We start from the raw sequence: 18,800 nt of genomic DNA, 5'->3' as shown, positions 1-18,800 counted from the left end.
TTCCACGTATCTCTGCTGTGTTCATGAGGACATATCGTCAAATGCCCAGCAGAAACCCAAATGTCCCCTATCTGCTGCACGTTCCCAATCTATCAGCGGTGACCTGCTCAAGAAAAATGAAAGTAGGAAACGACAGAAGGAAACAAGGTTAATCTGACCTGCCTGGCTCTTGGCAAATCCATACTGGCTCAGAGGGGTCCCTACTGTCTTTCCTAAGGGCTCATCAAATCTGGTCAAACTCACCGCCAAAGATCAGGCACCCCACCCCCTCCCCACTACATGTGCCTGCGCTGGTTTCCTGAGGTTTATGAATCAGAGTTCACAAGCAGACGATGAGGCAAGCAGCAGGAGGAGAGCACAGGGAAATGAGAAGCCAGACCACTGATAAACATTTTCCTTTTTTTAATTAAAAAAATTTGTTTATTAACAAGTCTAAAGAAAACCTTCATTGAATCAGGGGATGTAATACAAATTATAGTGACCTGCATATAAAACCTGGCATCAAATTTGGCCTTTTAGAAAGATTTATATATAAAAATATGCATTAATACCTGCGCCAGAACACAGTGCAGAGGTTAACTGACACCCCCGAAGGGAGGGCTTACCAAGGTGGTCTGGTCTGTGGACGCAGGGAGCTCTCGGTCCGACAGCCTCAGGGGTGAGCCTTATGTGACAATGGCCTGCTGGGAAGGAGCCCGAAAAGCTTGTCTCTTTGAAGGCAGGACTCCTGTGAGCACCAAAATGCCACTAGCCTGGCATAAAACAAAAATGGTGCTGGGAGAAGACAGACAGGAGAGACGGCTGTCCTCCTTTTCCTCATTACTGGGCTCGGACCACTATTTGAAGATTCTGGAACTCTGCAGACAAACCACCTTTAACTTTAGAGGAACTTTTGCAATTTCCAAATTCGTTTTTTCCAAGTAAGCTACCCAATTCTAACTCAAGGAGCCAAATCATAATTGGCCTGATTTTAAGGATTAAGAGCTAGTTCTGATGTCATTTTCTACAGGCCAAGACCCTGAAATACCTATCAGAATGGCTATAATCACAACAGAAAAGCATGATGACGATGGTCTCAATCTATTTTGGTCTTGGACCCAATGCAACCAAGCAATTCTAGCCCAGAAGTTATACTTCACAGACACTGAAACAAGAAGCAGCTTTGATCAACACTGGAATTCCCCCATCCTGGGTACAAACTATCTCTGCACAAGTCAACCGAAGCCTTTGGGAAAAGCCAGGTCAGAATTGTATATCTGTCCTCAAGGAGGGGGATGCAGTTTCTTCACTGTTGAGCCTGTCACTTTGGCTGAACAGGGTCAGGACTGTCTGGCCATTGGCTTCTTCACTCACGGAGGAGCCGCTGTCCCTGGGCTGCTCGTCCTATGGTTCTGTGGACAGGGGCAACCATCCCTGACTCAGCTGCTAAGCTGCTGCCCAAACAGCAGGCCTCCACGGATGGGAGACACACAAGTGGGGACCTGAAAGAAATGGAGGGCGGGCGTAGGGGAGTGCGAGGAAACGCGATGGGGCAGGAGAAGAAGCGGCCTCATGGGCCTTCAGTAGTCGGCAAGGACCGCCAGGGCCTCTACAACTTCAGAGTGCTGCTGGTTACTGAAAGGGCTGGGAGTCCTTCCCGTCATGCCAGGGGGCTCTACAAGGGGAAACCAGCCGCCCTACCAGTTTCTATCCAAAAGCAGAGTGATTTTCTCAGCCGCCTCCAAGGTGATGTTGTTTTGTTTTGTTTTTCCTTCCAAGCTCTCAGCTCCATTGCCCTGCTGCGGGGTGATCTGATGCTTTTCCTCAACTGTGGCAATAAGTGAAGTGAGGACAAAAGGGTCTGAATCACAATTTAGGCAAAAAGCCTAGAGCCCCGTCGGGCTGTTAATGAGGGACTCTCTCTCTCAAGGCAGTGTATTTCAGGACCCAAGTGCTCAGGGTAAGAGACAGGTGCTCCTTGTCACTGGGGATCATCAACGTATCCTGCCAGACCAAAATAGCAGAGGACACTTGGCCCAGTTACTATGGCTCTTTCAGGACAGGAGGCCAACCTGGGCGGTTCCTTCACCAAGTCTTAGGGCACTGTAGTCCACTAAAAGTGACCTGACAACACCCTCTAGTGGAAATTATAAATAAAACAAGGGCCACGCGTCCAATTTACCTTGTTCTGACACCAGAGTGGTTTCAAGACTCCCCATAAAACGGAATAAAATAACAAAAACAAAACATTCTCTTTAAGAATGTAATAATAAAAAAAGGTGGGCGTTCACAAGCCATCCTTAAGCCCCTCGCTGCCAAATCACCTTCCCTCCTCAGACACTCTGCCTTCAACACATTCTGAGAAAGGGGGACGTGTTGTGGGGTGCGGCTGCTGGCCCCCTTAGAGTTTGGGCAGACTGCCTGCTGGTGCCAGAACGATGCTGGAAACGTAGAAGAGGCCCAGCAGAAGGTTGAGTTTGGCAGTCCTCTGGGGCAGTTTGTTGAAAGTCTGGCTTCGGAACTGTCTCTCGAGGGAAAAGGCCATGGGAATGGTGAGCAGGGGCAGTGCCAGGCTGATGCTGCAGTGCACAGCCAGGATGCTGAAGATCAGGTAGGGCAGGAAGAGCAGCGTGTTGTAGAGCATGTAGGAGAGAGTGGGGCCGATGAGGATGGCGAGCGTGACGATGCCAGCCTCCCGGTCGGACTCCATGTCCCTGGTGTTGTTGGAATGGAGGATGGCCTCGGTGCTAAGGGCGAGGGGGATGGCGTAGACCAGCGGGAAGACCGCCAGGGACCCCACCTGGACGGCGTAGGCGAACATCACAGCCAGCGGGCCGAAAGTGATGAGGATGATGAGGTCTCCCAGAGCCAGGTACTTGAATCCAATTCCTAGGCCAGGAAATACAGAGAGCTGGTGTGAGATCAGGGGCCGGAAACCGCCGCAGTCAAAAGGCAGGCTTCTGTGGCTGCACGGGGCACGTTCTTAGGCTGTGAAGCGGGGCGGTGGTTGCACTCCCCTCCCCTCCAGAGCAAAATCTGATTTTTTTCTCCAGCGGCACAGAGGGACAGAGAAGACTAATCGTTTAGCACCCAGTTCAGTCTCAGAGTCATCCCCGAGTTTTCCTTCCTGCTGTCCCCCAACAAAGCCCTGCCACAAAGAGCGGGGGCTTCCCAAACTAGTGGCTACCAGTGGGGAAGAGGGTAGAGGGGCAAAACAGGGGTGGGGAGTGGGAGGTACAAACTACTGGGTGTAAGATGGGCTCAAGGATGTATTGTACAACACGGGGAATACAGCCAATATTTTGTAGTCACTGTGAGTGGAAGGTAACCTTTAAAAACTGTATAAAAGGGCTTCCCTGGTGGCGCAGTGGTTGAGAATCTGCCTGCCAATGCCGGGGACACGGGTTCGAGCCCTGGTCTGGGAAGATCCCACATGCCGCGGAGCAACTGGGCCCGTGAGCCACAATTACTGAGCCTGCGCGTCTGGAGCCTGTGCTCCGCAACAAGAGAGGCCGCGATAGTGAGAGGCCCGCGCACTGCGATGAAGAGTGGCCCCCGCTTGCCACAACTAGAGAAAGCCCTCGCACAGAAACGAAGACCCAACACAGCCATAAATAAATAAATAAATAAATAAAAGAAATGACTCTATACCTTAAAAAAAAAAAAAAGACTGTATAAAAAATTGAAAAAAGTTGAAAAAAAGAAAAAAGAGCAGGGGGTTCCGAGTCACACACAGTTCAACGGGAGAGCCCGTGAAGGATCTCACAGGTCTTACGGTCCAGGGCTTGCGCCCTCCACCAACCCCTGCAAGACACTGCTTCTGTCAGGAATGCCCTGAGATCAGCCCCTCACAGAGTATCCACCCCAGCCTCCTACTTTTCAGCCACAACCTCTGGAAGCATCTTCTGGTTTTGAAAATCTCCAGTTAATCGCAGCGGAAGTTCAGGGTTCCCAAACTCCACACAGAGCAACTTTCACCCACATAATGAGTAAAACAGCTAAGACAGGGAACTTATAACACTGCTTCCCCTCTCTGGTTCCCATGAAGTTAAAACACTAAATAATCCCTAACTTTTCCTCCCGTACTGCTAATCTACTTCACATCCTGTCTAATCCCCATCTTTCAAACTGGCCCAGTTGCTCCATCCCCAAATCCAAGTCACAGTCATCTTATGCCTGGAATACTGCGACACCCTCCCAACTGATGCCTCAGCTTCTGTTCTCATAACCACCTCCCCCTCCCCATCCCTAATCGAATCTCCACAATGCAGCCAGAATGATCCTCTCAAAATACCAAGCTAGTCATGCCCCTCCCCCAACATACACCTGAAAACCCTTATCAACAAGTTGTCCTCCGGATAAAAAAGCCCCAGATCTTCCACCTAGCTCACCTCTGGCCCTGCCCTGCCTCCCTTCTGCCTGACTTTGAGCCCTCCTCCCCTCCCCACACATACTTCTTTCAGTTCCTCAGGGCCTTCAGACACTCCCCCAACCCCGGCCCCTTGCCTGGCTAACTTCTACTCATCCTTCAAGACTTTAAAGACCATTCCTCAAGGCAGCCTTCCTCAGCCCTAGACCACATTTGGTCCCCTTGCAATATGCTCCACAGCACCCCGACTTCCACTTTCATAAACTCCATCACACTTCTAGTTTTTTTTTTTTTTTTTTGACTGCACCGTGTGGCATGTGGGATCTTGGTTCCCCGAACAGGGATGGAACCCATGCCCCCTGCAGTGGAAGCTCAGAGTCCTAACCGCTGGACCACCAGGGAATTCCCACACTTCTAATTCTTAATCTCTGTCTCTCCCACTAACCTGCAGGTTTCAATGAGGGCAGGGCCTTGCGTCTGGCCAGTTAACAGCTGGCTCCTCAGTGCTTGACACAAAGGCTGAACTGAACACAGAGCTACAGTAACAAGCACCTGAAATTTGGAACCAAGGTCATGAAAAATGTCCCACTTGGATTGAAACAGGCAAAGCAGCATGGAAAGGGTGAGAGACACCCACTCAAAGAGGTGATCCACACATATATTGCTACAGAAGCTTGGGAAACCTCTGATCTAATCAACCTACCAAGGCATGCCCTCAGGATCAGAAAATTTAAAAAAAAAACTATTGGGTCATCAATTGCATTTTAAACAGCCTAAAATGGTAAGAGACAATGATCTGTAAAAGATCTAAAAGCATGGTAGCCAAAGAACAAGATGCAGCCCAAGTTTACCTCCACACCTAGTGGCTGGGATTCTTTAGTGCTAAATGACCACCCTTGATTCTTTGGAATGAAGCATCTCCAGGAAAGGGTATAACAGGCATGGCCCCTGATACACCCAACACACAGCAAACTAATTCTGTACTCCCTAGGCAGTGTTTTGATAAATAATTTGGTTGTCTGAGGACATGCCCTCCAGGAGGAAGGTCTCTCAAGCAGCACCTCGGCTCCAATTCTAAATTAGGAAATTGATGTCTTGTGCGGTATCTCACACATTTAGGCAACTACCCCTGCCCAAGGAAGATGCCAAGCAGGAATGCTCCCAGCACCAATCTAGCAAATTTCTCCACCACCTGTCTGCTCTTCTGCATTTTTTTCTCAGCTCTCCAAGCAGACTTCAAGGCTCTTGACCTCTGGCAAGAGTACCCAAGAACACAACCTTAGATTGCCTGGCAAAAAAACAACGTGAGCAAAGCTTCTTGAGGTTATCTGACACCAGAAAATGACAAAGCCCTTGAGCAGAAAGCCCTGTTTCCTGAGTGTCCGACCCAAGGCTCATGTGCTCCACCTGATTCAGAGATGTGGCCCACCTGGCAGTTTCCTTTTAGGCATTCCCCTCCTCCCAACACCATTTTCCACATGAGCCAGCACAGTGAAACACTGGGCCAGTTCTCCACACAGCAGCCAGAATGAATTTGTTAAAACATAGATCAAAATGTTGGCATCAGGGCTTCCCTGGTGGCGCAGTGGTTGAGAATCTGCCTGCCAATGCAGGGGACACGCGTTCGAGCCCTGGTCTGGGAAGATCCCACATGCCATGGAGCAACTAGGCCCGTGAGCCACAATTGCTGAGCCTGCGCGTCTGGAGCCTGTGCTCCACAACAAGAGAGGCCGCGATAGTGAGAGGCCCGCGCACCGCGATGAAGAGTGGCCCCCGCTTGCCACAACTAGAGAAAGCCCTCGCATAGAAACGAAGACCCAACACAGCCAAAAATAAATAAATAAATTTTAAAAAAAAAAGTAAAAGACTTAAAAAAAAAATGTTGGCATCAAAAGGATGTGGAGTAACTGGAACTCTCATGCCTCACTGGTGGGAAGGTAAAAGCAGTAGAACCACTTCAGAAAACACTTTGGCAGCTTCTCATAAAGTTAAGCGTCATCTACCCTATGACCCAGTAATTCGATTCCTAGGCATTTACCCAAGAAAAATGAAAACAAATATCCACAAAAGACTTTAATACGAATGTTCAGTCATAATAGCCAAAATGCGGAAATAATCCAAAAGTCGCTGAACAGGATAATGGATAAACAAATTGTGGTATGTCCATACAATGGCTACGTCTCAGTGATACAAAGGAACTACTGATACACATGACAACACAACGAAACTCAAAAACAGGCACAAGAATTCATACTGATTGATTCCATTTACATGATGCTCTAGACCACGCAACAGTGGTTGCCTCTAGATGGGGTGGGAAGAGTGGGGTTGACAGGGAAAAAGCACAAGGAAGCTTTTGGGGGTGACAGAAATGTTCTGTATTATGGTAGGGGTATGGGTTATACAGCTGTAGGTATTTGTCAAAATTCATCAAACTATAACGCTTAAGATCCACGCATTTCACCATACGTCAACTATGTATCGATAAAAGTCAACGTTAAAAAAAAACACATAAATCAGATTATGTCATTACCCTGCTCAATACATTTCAATGTCTCCCCATTTGTTCATTCAATAAATATTAAGTACTGACTACTTGCCAGGCACTGTTCTGGGCACCATGAAGAGAACAAAGAGACTAAAATCCATACCCCCAGGGACTTTACAGTCTAAGGGGGAAGATAATTAACAAAATAAGTACTTTATGTGGTTAGAATGTAATATGTGCTATGAAGAAAAAGCAGAGGAGAGCAATAGGGAAGGCACTGTAGGGGAAACACAGGGTGTGTGTGTGATTTTATTTTATTTTTTTCAGCTGCTGCAGAAAAAAATTGTTATTGTTTTGTAATTTTAAATAGGGTAGAAGCTGACATCAGAGCAAATGGGTGGCAGTTAGAAAGCAAATTATACACACAGATGGGGGAAAAGCGTGCTAAACAGAGGAAACAGCATCTCAAAGGACCTGAGGCAGGAGCATGCCTGGTGTGTTCCAGAAACAGCTAGCAGGGCAGTGTGGCTGGAGCATGGTGAAGAGGAGAGCAGGTCAGAGCGTTGGGGGAGGTGGGGGTGGAGCAGATAATGTCAGGCCCTGGGGGTCATTGTAAAGACCCTGGCCTTTACTCTAATGAGGTGGGAGCCACTTGAGAGTTTTGAGCAGACGACTGACATAGCTGCAGGATTACTCTGGCTGCTGATCTGGGAGCACCGGGAAAGGGACAAGGGTGCATGCACAGAGACGGGTAAAGAATCAGCAGAAATAATCGAGGGAGATGACAGTGGTAGTGGTGGGAAGTGACGAGAAGTGGTCCGGTCCCAAATGCATTTTAGAAGTGGAATCGCTACAATCCTGCAGCCTGTGGAACAAAATCCACATTCACAAAAAGATAGACAAGATGAAAAGGCAGAGGGCTACGTACCAGATGAAGGAACAAGATAAAACCCCAGAAAAACAACTAAACAAAGTGGAGACAGGCAACCTTCCAGAAAAAGAATTCAGAATAATGATAGTCAAGATGATCCAGGACCTTGGAAAAAGAATGGAGGCAAAGATCAAGAAGATGCAAGAAATATTTAACAAAGACCTAGAAGAATTAAAGAACAAACAAACAGAGATGAACAATACAATAACTGAAATGAAAAATACACTAGAAGGAATCAATAGCAGATAACTGAGGCAGAAGAACGGATAAGGGACCTGGAAGACAGAATGGTGGAATTCACTGCTGCGCAACAGAATACAGAAAAAAGAATGAAAAGAAATTAAGACAGCCTAAGGGACCTCTGGGACAACATTAAACGCAAGAACATTCACATTATAGGGGTCCCAGAAGGAGAAGACAGACAGAAAGGACCCGAGAAAATATTTGAAGAGATTATAGTCGAAAACTTCCCTAACTTGGGAAAGGAAATAGCCACCCAAGTCCAGGAAGCGCAGAGAGCTGCATACAGGATAAACCCAAGGAGAAACACACTGAGGCACATAGTAATCAAATTGGCAAAAATTAAAGACAAAGAAAAATTATTGAAAGCAGCAAGGGAAAAACGACAAATAACATACAAGGGAACTCCCATAAGGTTAACAGCTGATTTCTCAGCAAAAACTCTACAAGCCAGAAGGCAGTGGCATGACATATTTACAGTGATGAAAGGGAAGAACCTACAACCAAGATTACTCTACATAGCAAGGATCTCATTCAGAAATCAAAAGCTTTACAGACAAGCAAAAGCTAAAAGAATTCAGCACCACCAAACCAGCTCTACAACAAATGCTAAAGGAACTTCTCTAAGTGGGAAACACAAGAGAAGAAAAGGACCTACAAAAACAAACCCAAGACAATTAAGAAAATGGTCATAGGAACGTACATATGGATAATTACCTTAAACGTGAATGGATTAAATGCTCCAACCAAAAGACACAGGCTTGCTGAATGGATACAAAAACAAGACCCATATATATGCTGTCTACAAGAGAACCACTTCAGACTTAGGGACACATACAGACTGAGGGATGGAAAAAGATATTCCATGCAAATGGAAATCAAAAGAAAGCTGCAGTAGCAATACTCATATCAGATAAAATAGACTTTAAAATAAAGAATGTTGAAAGAGACAAGGAAGGACACTACATAATGATCAAGGGATCAATCCAAGAAGAAGATATAACAATTATAAATATATATGCACCCAACATAGGAGCACCTCAATACATAAGGCAACTGCTAACAGCTATAAAAGAGGAACTCGACAGTAACACAATAATAGTGGGGGACTTTAACACCTCACTTACACCAATGGACAGATCATCCAAACAGAAAATTAATAAGGAAACACAAGCTTTAAATGACACAATAGACCAGATAGATTTAACTGATATTTATAGGACATTCCATCCAAAAACAGCAGATTACACTTTCTTCTCAAGTGTGCACAGAACATTCTCCAGGATAGATCACATCTTGGGTCACAGATCAAGTCTCAGTAAATTTAAGAAAAGTGAAATCATATCAAGCATCTTTTCTGACCACAACGCTATGAGATTAGAAATCAATTACAGGAAAAAAATCTGTAAAAAATACAAACACATGGAGGCTAAACAATACACTACTAAATAACAAAGAGATCACTGAAGAAATCAAAGAGGAAATCAAAAAATACCTAGAAACAAGTGACAATGAAAACACGATGACCCAAAACCTATGGGATGCAGCAAAAGCAGTTCTAAGAGGGAAGTTTATAGCAATACAATCCTACCTCAAGAAACAACAAACATCTCAAATTAACAATCTAACCTCACATCTAAAGGAACTAGAGAAAGAAGAACAAACAAAACCCAAAGTTAGTAGAAGGAAATAAATCATAAAGATCAGAGCAGAAATAAATGAAATAGAAACTAAGAAAACAATTGCAAAGATCAATAAAACTAAGAGCTGGTTCTTTGAGAAGATAAACAAAATTGATAAACCATTAGCCAGACTCATCAAGAAAAAGAGGGCGAGGACTCAAATCAATAAAACTAGAAATGAAAAAGGAGAAGTTACAACAGACACCGCAGAAATACAAAAGCATGTAAGAGACTACCACTCTCTTAGTAGAAAGACTAAGCAACTCTATGCCAATAAAATGGACAACCTGGAAGAAATGGAGAAATTCTTAGAAAGGTATAACCTTCCAAGACTGAACCAGGAAGAAGTAGAAAATATGAACAGACCAACCACAAGTAATGAAATTGAAACTGTGATTAAAAATCTTCCAACAAACAAAAGTCCAGGACCAGATGGCTTCACAGGTGAATACTATCAAACATTTAGAGAAGAGCTAACACCCATCCTTCTCAAACTCTTCCCAAAAAATTGCAGAAGAAGGAACACTCCCAAACTCCTTCTATGAGGCCACCATCACCCTGATACCAAAACCAGACAAAGATAACTACAAAAAAAGAAACTTACAGACCAATATCACTGATGAATATAGATGCAAAAATCCTCAACAAAATACTAGCAAACAGAATCCAACAACACATTAAAAGGATCATACACCATGATCAAGTGGGATTTATCCCAGGGATGCAAGGATTCTTCAATATACGCAAATCAATCAATGTGATACACCATATTAACAAATTGAAGAAGAAAAACCATATGATCATCTCAATAGATGCAGAAAAAGCTTTTGATGAAATTCAACACCCATTTATGATAAAAACTCTCCAGAAAGCGGGCATAGAGGAAACCTACCTCAACATAATAAAGGCCATATATGACAAACACACAGCAAACATCATTCTCAATGGTGAAAAACTGAAAGCATTTCCTCTAAGATCAGGAACAAGACAAGGATGTCCACTCTCACCACTATTATTCAACATAGTTTTGGAAGTCCTAGCCATGGCAATCAGAGAAGAAAAAGAAATAAAAAGAATACAAATTGTAAAAGAAGAAGTAAAACTGTCACTGTTTGCAGATGACATGATACTATACATAGAGAATCCTAGAGATGCCACCAGAAAACTACTAGAGCTAATGAATGAATCTGGTAAAGTTGCAGGATACAAAATTAATGCACAGAAATCTCTTGCATTCCTATACACTACTGATGAAAAATCTGAAAGAGAAATTAAGGAAACACTCCCATTTACCATTGCAACAAAAATAATAAAATACCTAGGAATAAACCTACCTAGGGAGAGAAAAGACCTATGTGCAGAAAACTATAAGACACTGATGAAAGAAATTAAAGATGATAGAAACAGATGGAGATCTATACCATGTTCTTGGATTGGAAGAATCAACATTGTGAAAATGACTATACTACTCAAAGCAATCTACAGATTCAATGCAATCCCTATCAAATTACCAATGGCATTTTTTACAGAACTGGAACAAAAAATCTCAAAATTTGTATGGAGACACAAAAGACCCCAAATAGCCAAAGCTGTCTTGAGGGAAAAAAACGGAGCTGGAGGAATCAGACTCCCTGACTTCAGACTATACTACAAAGCTACAGTAATCAAGACAATATGGTACTGGCACAAAAACAGAAACATAGGTCAATGGAACAGGATAGAAAGCCCAGAGATAAACCCACGCACCTGTGGTTTAACTAATCTATGACAAAGGAGGCAAGGATATACAATGGAGAAAAGACAGTCTCTTCTGTAAGTGGTGCTGGGAAAACTGGACAGCTACATGTAAAAGAATGAAATTAGAACACTCCCTAATACCATACACGAAAATAAACTCAAAATGGATTAGAGACCTAAATGTAAGACCAGACACTATAAAACTCTTAGAGGAAAACATAGGAAGAACACTCTTTGACATAAATCACAGCAAGATCTTTTTTGATCCACCTCCTAGAGCAATGGAAATAAAAACAAAAATAAACAAATGGGACCTAATGAAACTTAAAAGCTTTTGCACAGCAAAGGAAACTACAAACAAGACAAAAAGACGACCCTCAGAATGGGAGAAAATTTTTGCAAACGAGTCAACAGACAAAGGATTAATCTCCAAAATATATAAACAGCTCATGCAGCTCAATATTAAAGAAACAAACAACCCAATCCAAAAATGGGCAGAAGACCTAAATAGACATTTCTCCAAAGAAGACATACAGATGGCCAGGAAGCACATGAAAAGCTGCTCAACATCACTAATTATTAGAGAAATGCAAATCAAAACTACAATGAGGTATCACCTCACACCAGTTAGAATGGGCATCATCAGAAAATCTACAAACAACAAATGCTGGAGATGGTGTGGAGAAAAGGGAACCCTCTGGCACTGTTGGTAGAAATGTAAATTGATACAGCCACTATGAAGAACAGTATGGAGGTTCCTTAAAAAACTAAAATTAGAATTACCATATAACCCAGCAATCCCACTACTGGGCATATACCCAGAGGAAACCATAATTCAAAAAGACACATGGGGCTTCCCTGGTGGCGCAGCGGTTGAGAATCTGCCTGCCAATGCAGGGGACACGGGTTCGAGCCCTGGTCTGGGAAGATCCCACATGCCGCGGAGCAACTAGGCCCGTGAGCCACAATTACTGAGCCTGCGCGTCTGGAGCTTGTGCTCCGCAACAAGAGAGGCCACGACAGTGAGAGGCCCGCGCACCGCGATGAAGAGTGGCCCCCGCTTGCCGCAACTAGAGAAAGCCCTCGCACAGAAACGAAGACCCAACACAGCCAAAAATAAATATAAAATAAAATTAAAAAAAAAAAAAAAAGACACATGCACCCTAATGTTCATTGCAGCACTATTTACAGTAGCCAGGACATGGAAGCAACCTAAATGCCCATCAACAGACAAATGGATAAAGAAGATGTGGTACATATATACAATGGAATATTACTCAGCCATAAAAAGGAATTAAATTGGGTCATTTGTAGAGACATGGATGGATCTAGAGGCTGTCATACAGAGTGAAGTAAGTCAGAAAGAGAAGAACAAATATTGTATATTAATGCATATATGTGGAACCTAGGAAAATTGTACAGATGAACCGGTTTGCAGGGCAGAAACTGAGACACAGAAGTAGAGAACAAACGTATGTACACCAAGGGGAGAAAGTGGCGGGGGGGTGGGGGGGGCATGTGATGAATTGGGAGATTGGGATTGACATGTAGACACTAATATGTATTAAATGGATAACTAATAAGAACCTGCTGTATAAAAAAATAAAATTCAAAAATTCAAAAATAAAATTCTTTAAGAAAAAAAAAAAAGTGGAGTCAACGGGACTTGCTGATGGTCTGGATGCAAGATGTGAGAAAGAAGAGTCAAGGATGATGCCCATGATCTTCAGCCTGAAGAACGAGAAGGATGGAGTTACCATCGAGTGATATGGGGAAAGCTGAGGGTAGAGCAGATTTCTTTGGGGAGCAGATGAGGAATTTGGTCTCAGATGTGTCAAGCTTGAGATGCCTGTAACCTCTCAGAGAAGTTACTGAGTAAGAAGTTGGATTTGAGTTTGGAGTTTAGTGGAAAGATCTGGTCTGGAGGTAGAAATTTGTCACCAGCTTAATAGATGGCAATAGAAGACACGAGACTGGCTAAAATCCCTAAGGGAGTAAATGGAGCTAAAGAAGAGAGGTCCAAGGACTAGGCTTGGAGGTTGGGAGTGAGGAGGAACCGGCAGAGATTGAGGCCCTATGAGACAGCACGATCTAGCCCCTGCCTGCCCCGACAGCTGCATCTCAGTCTTCCTCTTGATCATGCTGGCCTTTCAGCAGATCCTAAAAGATGCCAAGTCTTCCCCTACTCCAGGACATTTGCATGTGCTGTTCCTTCATCCCTGAAGGACCCAAATCAGACCCCAAATCTGCCCATGGCTGGCTCCTTATCTGTCAAGTCTTAGTTTAAGCATCACCTTCACAGAGAGGACCTTTTCCATCCACCACTACCTGATACATTCATTCTATTTCAGCACCCTGCTGATTTCCCTCATTGAACTTTTTACAATTGGCTGCCAGGACACCAGTCTCTTGCTTTTTTTCTTTCTCCTCCAGATGCTCCACTGCAGTTCCCTTTGTCTTCCTTCTCTTCTCCCCACCTCTTAATGTTGGAGTGCCCCGGGGCTCACCCTCAGGTCTATCAACACTGCCCCGCTCCGGGATCTCCCCCAGTCGTACAACTTTATCTATGTGCAAGACTCCCAAATGTCTCTATCTCCAGCTCAGACCTCTTCTCCGAACTCAGACTCATATCCAACTATCAGTTTGACACCCCCTTGAAGATCTAATACATTAAGATGTCCAAAGTCAATTTCTCAACTTTCTCTCCTCAGACCTATCTTCAACCTTCTCTCTCTCACTAGACATCAACACCATTATTCCAGTTACTCAGGACAAAACCTTAGAGTTATGTTTAATTTCTCTGTTTCTCTACTGCCTCACATCCCAACTATCAGCAAACCCTGTTTACCTTCAAAATAAATTCAGAATCTGACTACTTCCCTCTCCACTACTCCCACCCTGATTCAAGCCACCAGACATCTCTTGCCTGGTTTACTCAACAGCCTCCTTCTGGGTGCTCCTGCTGCTACCGTTACCCCTCTTTATCCATTCTCAGTACATTAGCCGGAGTGATTCTTTTAAAACATTAAGGCTTACAGCATTTTTGTGCCACCCTGCCCACCCTCCGCCAACAAACTTCTCTTACATTTCCTCCTTTTACTCTCTCCCTCATTCACACCCTGGACTCCACGCTATTCCTCCAACTCTTCAGGGACACTCCTGCCTTTGGCAACTGCTGTTCCAAGATACTCTTCCTCCAGATATCTGCTCAGGCAACTCCCTCACCTGTCACCTCTTACAATCTTTGTTCACATGTTACCTTTTTTACGAGGCCTACCCTGATCAAACTAGTTAAAGCAGTCAGCTGTGTCCTCCTTCCTTGCTCTCCTTCTTTTCCCTATAGCACTTATCTTCTTTTCCCTATAGCACTTATCTTCTTTTCAGGTACTGTAACCAAGATACAAATTCATCCTGGCTTACCAGGAACTCTCCTGGTTTCCAAAGCCCCACATCTTAGGAACACTCAGTGCTGAGCAAACCAGGATGTTGATCATCCTACCCATAATTTACTATTTTTATTTTCTGTCTCTCCTCATGATATATAAAATTACTTCCACAAGGGCAGGGACTTGACTGCTGTGTTCACATAGAACAGAGCCTGGCACATAATAGGTGCTCAATAAATAGGGCTTAACCACCAGCCCATCACTACCTTAATCAGCCTGCTGCAAGGGATCACCTAGCAAACTAGCTGAAAATAATTAGGTGTATAATTTGAGCTTTTCAAATTTAATTACACTAAAATTTGAAACTGTGGCATTATAAGGTATGACCAACCAGTGGAAACTAGACACAAAAAATTTCCATATATAAGTTATTCCTAACATCCATAAGCCAAGCCAGGAATGCTATCCCCCAAATCCACATGACCCAAACATTATAGATTTCACATAAAGTGGCCTAATTCAGAAAATAACCTTTGAGGACTTCCCTGGTGGTCTAATGGTTAAGACTCCAGCTTCCACTCCCAGAGGGCGCCGGTTGGATCCCGAGTGGGGGAAGTTCCACAGGCCGCGCGGTGCGGCCAAAGGAAAAAAAAAAAAGAAAATAACCTTTGACACCTCTCCACTAACCCTATAATTCCTATGCAAACCGCAGTTTCCAATACCTGCAACTAAGACCTGCAGCATAGCAAACAGGCCAATTCTTACCTCCTGTGTAGAGAAAGGAGCCAGACAGGCCTCCGAAGTAGATGAGAGCTAAGTGCTCCAGTTTCAGAGGGGACAGGTAGTAGAGGCAAGCAGCACAGACACAGCCCAAGGTGTAGAGGAAGACTCCAAACCGGACGACATCCTGGGGCTCCAAGATTCGGTCCACCAGGGTCCTGTCATCACTCTTTTTGTGGTCAATGCCCTTGGAAAAGTCGTAGTAAGTGTTGACCAAATTGCCAGCCCCGTGCACAGCGAGGACAGCTACGGCACAACCCACCAATAGCCTGGGATCCAGGACGCCCTGGGATCTGTAGGCCAGGGCACTGCCCAGGGCCACCGGGGTGAGTGAGGCACTGAAGCTCCAGGGCCGCAGGGCCAGAACATAGGAGGCGCACTTCTGCCTCCACGAGCGCTGCGGTGGTCTGTCCTGCTCGGGACAGCCGTTCCCCAGCAGGTCCCTGTCCCCGACCTTGGCCGTCTCTCCTGCCTGGATGTTAATCTTCTCCCCCGGGACCTGCGAGGCCGCCATGGAGAATGCACTGGGGTGAAGTCAATGTTAAACAGTGAGCCACCCACACACAGCGTCCGCCCTGAGGCGAGGACGGGCGGGGCGGCGGACCTGACCTTCTTCGGTTCCACCCGGGGGCAGGGATAGGGAGGCGGCGGGGCCCGGGGACTGCAGCGAGCGGGCCTGGCACCCCACGAGGCCCGGCGGCACCTCCCCGACCTCCTGTCACCTGGGCGAGGCCTGCTTCTAGACGCCCGCCTCGCCCTAAAGCCCGAGACTGAGCCGCGGCCGCCTCTACGGAGCTGCCGGGGCGACCATCTTGAGCGCCCGCCACTCTAGGCCCGCCGGGAAACAGGGACCGGCTGCGCGGGCCTGGGCCGGGGCGGGGTTGAGGGCGGGGCCAGGCTGAGGGCGGGGCCGGGGCTTGGGGGCGGGGCCGGGGCAGGGCAGCGACCCAGCGATCCAGCCCTTCCTCTCCCCGAGGGTCCGCGAGCGGCAATTGCTCCCGGACTTGCTGGAAATAGCCTCACTTAGTATCTCAAGAAGGGCCACGAATGCGTGTCGCTTTACGACTTACCAAGAGCTTTCACTCACGGAAATAAGACTCATTCATTTTTCTTCATTCAACACGCATTTATTGAGCGCCTACTGTGTGCAACAAGATTTACTGAACACCTACTATTGCACGCAGCAGTGAATAAAACGGACAAAAATCAGGGAGCACATTGAGGGTGATAAGAAAGGTGTACTAAACTTCCTTTTCAAATGGGAAAACCGAAGCTCTGAAATGGGAAATGACGTCTAGGAAATTATTAGCTTAGCCAAGACATTGGAGCAACCTAAAGGTCCATCAACAGATGAATGGATAAAGATATATATAAAATGGAATATTACTCAGCCATAAAAAGAATGAAATACTGCCATTTGCAGCAACATGGATGGACCTAGAGGTTATCATACGAAGTGAAGTCAGACAGAGAAAGACAAATATTATATGATATCACATATGGGGAATCTTAAAAATAATGCAAATGAACTTTTTTATAAAACAGAAACAGACTCACAGAAACAAAACAAACATGGCTACCAAGGAGAAAGGGGGGGAGGGGTAAATTAGGAGTATGGGATTAAAAGATACACACTACTATATATAAAATAGATAAACAACAAGGATTTACTGTACAGCACAGGGAACTATATTCAATATCTTGTAATAACCTATAATGGAAAAGAATCTGAAAAAGAACATATACATATGTATCTGAATCACTTTGCTGTACACCTGAAACTAACACAATATTGTAAATCAACTATAGCTCAATTTAAAAAAACTAAACTAAAATTTAAAAAAAGAAATTATTACCTCTGGTAATAATCACAACAGAAATAATTCCCACTTTTTATTATGCATATTCCGTATACTGCCCTGACTGCCTTTTTATCTTTCTTCTAGTTTATGTACTTATTCATGCACAGAACTGCCCTCCTCCCCACCCACCAGTTGGCCAGCTTTGTGTCTCCATTTCCTGCCTTCTGGGAGCTTATGGTCCATATCTGTAGCTTGTTCTGGCTGGAGAGAGCCAATTGTTAAATTTTTAGGAATTTTGTGAGCAGTCATTAAGCAAAGCCATTATTAAAAATTAACTTATACAAACTTACAAGTAGATCCATTATATTAAAAGCCAAGGTAACAAATACTCAAAACTCATTACTTCTTAATTCTTTCACTACACTTTACCATTTATGCTCTTCAGGTTATTTATGTCTATTTTATCTGCATTGTGGAAATACTACATAATGATGTGCTGCCGCTTATCTCTTCCTACCTGTTCATTCAGTGATATCCGCTGGTGGTTTGAAATCTGCCATGATGGGAGTATTCATACCACACAAATCAGCAAATGCTTCATAATTGTTTTGTACATCATCTGGAATTAAGAAAGTGATGGAGAAAAGTTAATAATGCAGATTAAATTTTAAGAGTGTGTCAACTCTGTAGCTGTTTCGTTTTGAGTAGCAGCAAAAATTTGAGGAAATATACTTCCAGTATTAGAATATTATCCAATTCAGCAAAGAATCCATTCGTGTCATTGATGGACTAGTGAAGTTCAGTATATCTCGATTGTTTCACTTTCCACCTACTCCTTAACGTAAAAGATAATACTGGGACTTCCCTGGTGGTCCAGTGGGTAAGACTCTGCGCTCCCAATGCAGGGGACCCGGGTTTGACCCCTGTTCAGGGAACTAGATCCTGCATGCATGCTGCAACTAAGGGTTCTCATGCCGTAACTAAAGATCCCACATGCCACAACGAGGATCCCACGAGCCGCAACTAAGACCCAGCACAACCTAAATAAATATTTTAAAATATATATATATATATATATTTTTTTTTTTTAGAAAAGATAATATCAACCAACAGTCATGTTGGAACTACACTCATTGGTCAATGCAACCATAGGGAGGCTACACAATATCAAAAAAAGCATACTGGGGCTTCCCTGGTGGCGCAGTGGTTGAGAATCTGCCTGCTAATGCAGGGGACACGGGTTCGAGCCCTGGTCTGGGAAGATCCCATATGCCACGGAGCAGCTGGGCCCGTGAGCCACAATTGCTGAGCCTGCGCGTCTGGAGCCTGTGCCCCGCAACGGGAGGGGCCGCGATGGAGAAAGGCCCGCGCACCGCGATGAAGAGCGGTCCCCGCACCGCGATGAA

The 18,800-nt window shown here is 44.8% G+C and overlaps 1 protein-coding gene across 1 annotated transcript; it reads right to left on the bottom strand.

The window, feature by feature from the left end:
- Window positions 1-387: 387 nt before the first annotated feature.
- On the bottom strand, window positions 388-16,427 carry UBIAD1 (UbiA prenyltransferase domain containing 1). The gene is made up of 2 exons (XM_007169990.2): window positions 15,578-16,427; window positions 388-2,868 (listed from the first exon to the last, which is right to left on the bottom strand). Exons 1-2 carry the CDS (start codon window positions 16,104-16,106, stop codon window positions 2,381-2,383), a joined length of 1,017 nt encoding a protein of 338 aa, XP_007170052.1. The 5' UTR covers window positions 16,107-16,427; the 3' UTR covers window positions 388-2,380.
- Window positions 16,428-18,800: the final 2,373 nt, after the last annotated feature.

The sequence above is a fragment of the Balaenoptera acutorostrata genome, chromosome 1, assembly GCF_949987535.1.
Source record: "Balaenoptera acutorostrata chromosome 1, mBalAcu1.1, whole genome shotgun sequence".
In the NCBI taxonomy this organism is placed as follows: Eukaryota; Metazoa; Chordata; class Mammalia; order Artiodactyla; family Balaenopteridae; genus Balaenoptera; species Balaenoptera acutorostrata.
Note: the sequence above shows the minus strand (reverse complement) of the source record. Positions and strands in the feature narration are given on the sequence as shown.

Coding starts and splice junctions, on each gene's coding strand:
- UBIAD1 (XM_007169990.2), bottom strand. CDS start 16,106: ATGGCGGCCTCGCAGGTCCCGGGGGAGAAGATTAACATCCAGGCAGGA. Junction 2,869..15,577: donor CTCCTTTCTCTACACAGGAG/GTAAGAATTGGC, acceptor TTCCTGGCCTAG/GAATTGGATTCAAGTACCTG.